At 37.5% G+C, this 9,169-nt stretch overlaps 1 protein-coding gene across 2 annotated transcripts; it reads left to right on the top strand.

Moving 5' to 3' along the window:
• Positions 1-1,276: 1,276 nt before the first annotated feature.
• LOC136227686 (protein DJ-1 homolog C) lies at positions 1,277-9,169 on the top strand. 2 transcript variants are annotated; one of them, XM_066016415.1, is made up of 8 exons: positions 1,277-1,631; positions 2,884-3,084; positions 3,988-4,137; positions 4,231-4,410; positions 5,544-5,621; positions 6,931-7,134; positions 8,148-8,285; positions 8,573-9,169. In XM_066016415.1, exons 1-8 carry the CDS (start codon positions 1,383-1,385, stop codon positions 8,783-8,785), a joined length of 1,413 nt encoding a protein of 470 aa, XP_065872487.1. In that variant the 5' UTR covers positions 1,277-1,382; the 3' UTR covers positions 8,786-9,169. The 2 variants fall into 2 exon arrangements, with proteins under 2 accessions (XP_065872487.1, XP_065872488.1); XM_066016416.1 differs by lacking the exon at positions 5,544-5,621 and having other exon boundaries at positions 1,279-1,631.

The raw sequence follows: 9,169 nt of genomic DNA, 5'->3' as shown, positions 1-9,169 counted from the left end.
GCCGCAATCTTACCGTTACTGAGGCAGGAACCATCAGTATTCAGCTTCACAACCCCCTCTCTTGGCCTGCTCCATCCCACGAGATGGACATCACAACACTGAGAGGCTCTGGCAAGGGACTCTCCTTTGAAACTATCGATAATAGAGAAAAGTTTTTTCGAGAAGAAATCAGCTAAGTTTGTCATAAAAACAGTTTTATCTTCAAAAATCTCCTCGTTTCTCCATTTCCAAACTTGGTGACAGATAATAGCAAAGAAAATGTCACCATGCTCCATGTATGGAAGCAACTTTCCTCTAACACCATCAGAGAACCAGTCGACCTCAGAATGTGCCATGAAGGAAGAGAAAATATGGTGTGGGAGAAGGACCATATACTATTCAAATTGATGAAATTCTACTTAATTTTGATGATGTATTAATAAAATTGTTTCCTTATGATATGTGGTGATATTTTGACATATGGGCTTGACATTTAAAATTTTAATATTTGGCCACTAGTTTATCATTTGGTCACATTTGGACCATATACTATTCAAATTGATGAAATTCTACTTAATTTTGATGATGTATTGATAAAATTGTTTCCTTATGATATGTGGTGATATTTTGACATATGGGCTTGACATGCCGTACGTTTTAAAGTTGATTTACCAAATAATTAATGAGATTAAAACAAGAAAACAAATCTCTAAACTAAAATTTATCAAGTCTAATTATCAAAATATCATCATATGTCAATAATTCTATCAAGTTTCCATCCAAATTGGATTGAAATTTCACCAATTGGGATAGTTCAGTGGCCAAATGATAAAATTTTGGATAGATCAAGCGCCAAATGATAAGATTCCTTGGATCAATCGATGTCCAATTAGTGATTTAAGCCTGTAATTCATAATAAATACGCGACTCAACCAATTTTTAATCTCGAAGATAAATTCTTCTATTTCTTTCAATAGAATCTTGCGATTAGGTTCGAGTTCAGCCGCACAAGATTAATTTCCAGAAATAAATACTTTGTCGTCTGCTTGCTTCTCGTATGACTGGTGAGAAGAAACTTGATTTTAAATATATAAAAGAAAACTCAATTTTACATGTACAAAAATAAAAAAAATAATAATTTTTTAATTTTATATTATTATTATATGACTTGAATTATAGTTAATAATTTATTTATTTTATTATTTAATATTTATTATTTCTAAAATAGTATTAAATTTAAATATGAAAAAAAATGCACAATACAATACGCGTACGGCCTAGAAAATGTTGGAGACGGCCCTGGTTGTTACCAACCATTGTGATGCTCTAAGACACCATTCAGTTAAATGCTGTTATCTATGTTATCAGGAGCTCTTCCAGTCCCAAATTGAAGTTTTTCATCAATGGAGATATTCTGTATTCTCTCTCCAGCTCCCTCAAATCTTTTCATCAGGAAAAATTCATCAACGGCTACCTCTATAACTCGGCTTCCCTCTTCATCATTTGCTGCCATGGCTTCTCCACAACGAAAAACACCAACTCCAAGAAAGAGCTCTTCAAAATCCACGAAAAGTCCATCTCCCAATCCAGTAATTCCCACAACAGCTACTGAGTTGGACACAAGCACCCCTGTCCCTGTCCAGCCCAAAAAGGTCGTCTCTCTTTCCTTAAACCCTATGCCCCTTTAAGTTAAAGTTAGACTGTTGTTATAACCCGTTTGGTTAATTTTTCTGGGTATTTCAAGTAGTTGTAATTTACTTTTTCATGAACATAAGGTGTTTGAGATAATGCTTAGCTGAAGTTTGATTTTGTTGGCTTTCTTTGTGGATGGATAGGTTTTGGTTCCAATTGTGTTTGACAAATGAACATAAGGTGTTTGAGATAATGCTTAGCTAGGCTTGTAAATGGGGCGGGTTGGGGATGGGGCGAGCAAATCCATCCCCATTCTTAATAGGGATTCCCCATCCCCGCCCGGTTGAGAAAAATGAGGATAAATTTGTCCATGTTCCCGTGCCAATGGGTAAGGGATCCCATGGATATACCCGCCTCATTTTGTAAAAAAATTCTAAACTAATATCAAATATATATGATTTACTAAATATAATTTATTTTAAAAAAAATAAAAATAAAATTATGTAACCTCTAACGATGATTAAACACAAACAATGAATAAAAAAACATAGATGAGAAGAAGTAAATCAACTTGACTTATTAAACGAAGAATAGAGATGAGCAGACCAATCTAATGGATCGAGTGAAAATTGTGGAATATGACTTCCCAATTTATAAGTTTGAATTAAATAGGAAGTTAGAATTTCCATAATTCTAACCGGAATTGAAATTTTATTATAATAGGAGATTAGGAATTAACAAGTATTATTTGTTTAGAATTTAGTTGAAGCAGATAAAAGTTGTAATTCTATTCAAAGTGGATTCTATAGACTATACGGTATAATTGTATTTTAGGATTAGTTTTTTACAAACTATATTAGTATTTATTGTATATATAATATAAAATATAATTTTTCTTATATCAATATTACATTTTAATAGGTACATTTATGGGTATCCCATGGGCAACCCTAATGATAATGGGTTGGGGACCCCGTGGGGTGGGGATAGCGACTACAGTTCCCAACCCATCCCCGGAAATGGGGATAATTTTCCTTCCCATACCTACCCTATAAAAATGGGTACTGGGGATTCCCCGTCCCTAATGGGGCGGGACCCAGTGGACATGGGTATTACCCTCCCCATTGACAAGCCTATGCTTAGCTGAAGTTTAATTTGGTTTTTTCTCTGTGGAACGATAGGTTTTGGTTCCAATTGGGTTTGGCAAATGAACATAAGGTGTTTCAGATAATGCTTGAAGTTTAATTTGGTTGTTTCTCTGTGGAACGATAGGTTTTGGTTCCAATTGGGTTTGGCACGGAAGAAATGGAGGCAGTAATTATAGTTGATGTGCTCCGTAGAGCTGGTGCGGAGGTAACTGTTGCTTCTGTTGAACCAAATCTCGAAATTGAGGCTGCTGGTGGCACTAGACTGGTTGCTGATACATCTATTTCTTCCTGCTCGAATGAAAGTTTCGATCTTGTGGCTTTGCCGGTTAGTTGCTCTACTTTTGTTATACTTTCGTTATTTGATGGTGATATTGTCTGTAGTAACTGAAATGCATTGAGAAACCAGTGAGAAGTTGAGAATTCGCGTAAGTGGATTGTGTCTATTATCGGGGTATTGCCAAATGAGTCAATACTAACCCAACCTAAAAAAACTTCGTGTCAAAATGATGTAACCAATTGGGTTTGTATTGTTTTTGAGTCGTGTTTTCCAGTCAAGTGTAGTTTTACTACCTTAGTAAAAATATAGACAAGTCATTTTTGGATTAGCATGGTAAAAGTTTGATCGAAAATCTATTTAATAAACCCTTAACCCGCTAATATCATGTTGGGTTTGTATAATATGTTCACAGATCATGTTTAATTTTAGTATCTCTATGAGGGATGACATGTAAATATAGGGGACGTTTTAGTTTTGAGTCTCACTAGTGATAATTGTAAGGCAATATATAAAAATGTGAAAGAATATAATATTCATTTTAACTATTCTTGCCATTTTCGAGTTAACAGGTTAACTGTAACCCGAAATTTATGTGTCAAACCCAAAAATGATGACCCATTACCTATTTATTAAAACAGTAATCCACTAAATTTCTGTTGGTTTGTATTTTATTGGTGGGTCATATGCACAATCAGGGCGCAGACGGGGCCTGGGACCCCCCCTCCCCCCGCCCGCCGGAATCACCCCCTACCAGGGATGGTTCTGGCCCCCTGTCTCCGGAAAATTGGGGGTGGGGGTATCAAGATAGCATGGATTTTTTTCTATATCCGCAGGTATAAAATTGCCTCCCCCAGCGTAGCAGTCCTGTATTCGCCACTGTGCACGGTTGACACCTCTAGATTTGATCTGTGATTCTGAATGCAAGGTTAATATTAAGTGATTGGCTTTTAGGGGGGAATGCCGGGTTCAGCAAGGCTAAGAGATTGCAAGGTTCTCCGACAAATCACAAGCAAACAGGCAGAGAAGAAGAGGTTGTATGGAGCAATATGTGCTGCTCCAGCCGTCACACTTCTTCCATGGGGCCTTCTAAGAAGAAAACAGGTTACTTACTTGAACTGCTTTTGATTGAACTCTTATATAAAGTAAATGAAATTTAGTTCTGTTGTCTAATTGTACTTTAGCAAATGATTTAAGTCAACGTGTCACCCTGCATTCATGGACAAGCTTCCAAGTTTCTGGGCTGTTAAATCGAATATTCAAGTTTCAGGAGAACTCACAACAAGCCGAGGTCCGGGTACTTCTTTTGAGTTCGCTTTGTGCTTGGCTGAACAGTTGTTTGGGGAGTCTGTTGCAAAGGAAGTTGCTCAGCTGTTGGTAAGTCCATGTCTTTTATTCTTTTCGACTTTTATCTATCATGGTAAAATACATCCGAGGACCCTTAGTTATAGCGCTACTAACGTTATGGACTCCTGATTTCATATTTCGACATAAAACTTCTTGAATTTTACATTACTTTACATAAAAGTTCAAATCCTGAAAAAAAAAATTGACGATAGTTGGTCAAAACATGTCACCAAATATTATAGTCAATACCTATTTTACTCTCATCATTTTGTTAAAATTTTAAAGGATTTTTGTTGGTTTGGACTTTAATGATAAGTAATGTGAAAGTTCAAAGATTTTCATGTAAAGAAATGAAATTCAAGAGCCATAATGTTAGTTGCGCTATAGTTTAGGGGCCATGCATGAAATTTACCATTGTCCATCATAGTATTGTAGATTAAACATGCAGATTGATTAATACATCAGGGGCCCCTTGAAGTTGATCCAAAATACCGATTGACCCCTCAACTTTGGAGATGTCTCATTAGCACCCCCTTAAACTTGCTTACATTGACCCATTGAACTTTCTTAAAGGGACGACCTATTGGTCCTTTGACATTGCTTAACGTACCTTATTGCCCCTCTAAATTTGCTTAAAGTGATACGCGCGCTTCATCTTGTTCAAATCTCTTCCTACGCTGCCACGTACTCCCTCCGGTCCACAATCGAAGTCTTTTAAGGTTAATGCACACTAATTAAGAAATGCAATTAATTTTAAGAAAAAGACTTTATTACCCTTGTAATAATTGCATCCACTAGTAACTTTATCTATTCCCAAGATAAAAAGTCAACTTAAATAGGGGTATATTTGGTAAAAGTAAATTAATGTGCATAGATTTAAGCAAAATGTCATGTATTGTGGAACAAAAAAAACTCTCTAGAAAGACTTTTATTGTGGACCGGAGGGAGTAGTATTTAGGGATTAATCATGTCTCTTTAAACAAATTCAGGAGGCTAATGAGATATCCTTAAAGTTCAGGGGGGCAATCAATTTTTTTGGACCAAGTTAAGGGTTTCTTCATGTATTAAGCCTTGTTTAGTGATTAAGAATTCTTAAGTCATCTTATATTGTTTTTCTAAGAGTCTTCTACTTGACATAGCTGATAGTCTTCTACTTGACATAGCTGATGCACACAGTCAATGATACACTTAGAAGAGAAGAGTTTAATGAAGTCGAATGGTCTCTTGACCATAAACCTCGTGTAAGTTCCTTATCGCTTTATGTTTCTTGTTATAAGCAAGTTAATTCTGATAATCTCCTTTTGCCAAAACTCTTAGTAGTTGATTTAGAGATCGTCAAGAAACCATTTAACACAAAAGCTTAAGCCGATAGCTAGAAGGTCCCAAAGCATACTTTTTTTATTATGTCTGATATACCTCCGCACGCAAATGCCCCTTGGATTTGAAATGTGTACAACACATACTCATCTAACCATGTATTGACATTCTATTAATAAATGGAGTTGTCAGGTTTAAACCCTCAACCACGACCACTTGCGACCACTTGGTGTAAGAGGCACTGATACCATGGATGTCATGGATGACTAAATCTCACATTTGAAAAGGGAAGGTAGTGATTGGTTTAGATGTATTTTTAATGCATGAAGACGCGTTCTAAAGCCGTGAGGCCCAATAAGTTGGATTTGGACCACAATGGGCAATATCTACATGGTATTGGGTTAGAATGTTACAATTGGTATCAGAGCCTTGTATTAAATGTTGAATCACCCATGGATATTTGTTTCACGTTCTTCTAGGTGCAAGAGTGTGCATTAGATTTCCCATGTTGCTTAATTAAGGAGCTATATAGCTCCTTAAAATGTGAGTCAATCCTGCTTCTTTGAGGTACTTTTTGGGCTTAATACATTTGTTGTTGTCCCCTATACTTGGCCAAACCTTCAACTGCCCCCCTGAACTTTTAAGAGTTCCAAATGACCCCCTATTATTGTCCAATTGCATTCAATAACCTCTGTTCCTGTCCAATTGCATTCAATAACGCTCTATTATTGTCCGATTGCATTAAGTAACCCCTTATTATTATCCAATTTCATTCAATAACCCTAAAACTTCAACTGCCCTGTCGTGAAAAAGTCCTAATTTATTTATCTATTTGGCATTTGTTGGCGAGCACTTTGACATGTGGGGTAGTGTGTGTCTCCCATTTTCTGCATCCAGCAAATTTTATTGAGAAATAGGGGGTTATTGAATGCAATTGGACAAGAATAGGGGTCATTTGGAACTTTTGAAAGTTCAGGAGGCAATTGAAGTTTCGGGTCAAGTACAGGGAGCAGCATATGCATTAGGCTTACTTTTTGAGTTGAGTTAGATCTTTGTTTACGGAGATTCATTAGGCTTGAGCTGCTAAAAATGTCAGATGTTTATAATTTTGTAGCTAGAGTGATAAATGACTGAACTTTATGATGTCTAGCTTTGCCGAGGATAAACTTTTTCAGTTTTGTTTTCACCATCACTGAACTCTGGACTTTCTGTTATTATTCCAATGTGACACAGGTTCTCATTCCAGTATCAAATGGTTGCGAAGAGATTGAAATAGTAACTATTGTGGATATTTTACGGCGAGCAAAGGCGGATGTCGTGGTTGCTTCTATTGAAAAATCTGTGCAGATTTTGGGATCTCAAGGCACAAAAATAATTGCTGACAAATTAATTGATGATGCTGCTTCTGATTCCGTATATGATCTAATAATTCTTCCGGTAAGACGAACAAAATTCCTTTATATAATGATCCCCACTTTGACATTGATATAGTTTTCTTTTTTACTGAAAATTTGTGATGGCTCCTGGTATTGAGTTCTGATTTTCAGTCATCAATGATATTTCTCTACTACTCGGGATGAAGTTAAAATGATCGATTACGACTCCCGTCTTTGATTTTTGAAACATTAGAATGAACATCTATGATGCACGGAAACTCTTCGTGACATGCGTTTCATGGTTTCCGGCACCTGTGGGAAACAAAAATTCTCGGAAACCATGAAACGCTTGTCATGTAGAGTTTCCGTGCATCATAGATATTCATTCTAAAATTCTCGGAAGCTGGTACCAAACGTTTCCGGGCATGTTTCCCTAAAAAGGGCGGCCCGGTGCACTACGCGTCCCCGCTAAGCGAGGGTCCGGGGAGGGGTCCCACCACAAGGGTTTACTGGGGCAAGCCGTCCCTGCCAATTTTTTTTGGCAAGAGGCCGCTCCTAAGACTCGAACCCGTGACCTCTCAGGCATGTTTCTCTAATTACGCAAAATATTTCCTATGCCTATTTCGATTAAAATTTTGGAAGTTCAAAACTCTTTGTTTTACAATTCCTATTCAGTCTAAGATTAGTACAATTGAAACTTCGTATATTTAACGGATAATTTCTTGCTTAAATCCTTCAATTTAAAGAACTTACCTATATTTCTTTCTCTTATAATCCTTGTCTCTTGAATCTCGATTGAGCTTGTACTTTCTTCATCTTGTTCTTCGTTCTTGTTTTTTAAAATATATTATTATATTTTTAACATTTATAATATGCTCCTATATTTTTAATGTTTACATGTTTCCCTCACGTTTCTGTTTCCTATGTTTTTTAGAAATCATGTTTCCCAGTATCCGTTTCTGATTTCGTTTCCCTATCCGTATCCGTGCAACATAGATGAACATCAGAACCTGTTTTTACACTGTCTGGTATTTTTCATCCATTGTTAAGTTCTGTTTCATTCTAAACTTACAGGGAGAAACCGACGGAGCTAAGCGGCTACAGAAATCAAAGGTTCTGAAGACGTTGCTCAAAGAACAAGATGCAGCTGGAAGAATATACGGTGCAGTTTGCTCGTCCCTTACGGTTCTGCACAGTCAGGGCTTACTGAAGGTAATTCCATTACTTTTTCAAAATTTTCTTGTTTAAACTGTCATTCTAAAGAGGGCGAGCCTTGGCGCAATGGTAAACGTTATTGTCGTGTGACCGAGAGGTCACGGGTTCGAGTCTTAGGAGCGGCCTCCTGCCAAAAAAAATTGGCAGGGGAAGGCTTGCCCCAGTACACCCTTGTGGTGGTACCCTTCCCCGGACCCTCGCTTAGCGGGGACGCGTAATGCACCGGGCCGCCCTTTTTTTAACTGTCATTCTAAAGCTTGCTCTTGGTCTTCTGCTACCTACAGGATAAGAAAGCCACTGCACGTCCTTCGGCTGCGAGCCAGCTAACCGATGAATTAGAGAACGGTGCCAAAGTCGTTATTGACGGTAAACTGATCACAAGCAAGGGACTTGCCACTGCAGCAGATTTTGCAATGGCTATTGTTAGCAAACTGTTTGGTCATTCAAGGGCAAGAAGTGTAGCTGAAGGCCTCGTTTTCGAGTATCCGAAGACTTAGGCATCTCGAGAATGAGTAACTGAACCACAAAGGATGACCGCTTCCTGCTCGAATCATTAATTGAAGAGATGATCTTGCTAGGTTTCTGCAAAGAATGCTTCCAAGAGGTGTGGAGCTCAGTTCCAGTTTCGGGTGGTCCTTGCGAAATTGGAGAGTGCTGAAACTTGAATGCAGTTCACAGCTGAATTCCGGTTTTCCGCTGAAGCTAACATCTGATCGAAATACTCGTGGAAAGGAACGGTAAAATTTTCAGCATAGCTTGATTGTTTAGTGCTAAACCACATTGAGAGAAAATCCTAAATGCACAATTTCATTCTGCATTTTGGAGGGTGCCTTTTCTTTTGTCAAATATTTGACTGATGATAACGTATAACACTTCGAATC

Source organism: Euphorbia lathyris, chromosome 4 (genome assembly GCF_963576675.1).
Source record: "Euphorbia lathyris chromosome 4, ddEupLath1.1, whole genome shotgun sequence".
Taxonomy (NCBI): Eukaryota; Viridiplantae; Streptophyta; class Magnoliopsida; order Malpighiales; family Euphorbiaceae; genus Euphorbia; species Euphorbia lathyris.
Note: the sequence above shows the minus strand (reverse complement) of the source record. Positions and strands in the feature narration are given on the sequence as shown.

Bases quoted from the DNA above. Each gene is read 5' to 3' on its own strand.
- LOC136227686 (XM_066016415.1), top strand. From the start codon at position 1,383: ATGGAGATATTCTGTATTCTCTCTCCAGCTCCCTCAAATCTTTTCATC. The intron at 4,138-4,230 runs GTTACTTACTTG...AAATGATTTAAG, and splicing joins GCCTTCTAAGAAGAAAACAG to TCAACGTGTCACCCTGCATT. The intron at 4,411-5,543 runs GTAAGTCCATGT...TACTTGACATAG, and splicing joins AGGAAGTTGCTCAGCTGTTG to CTGATGCACACAGTCAATGA.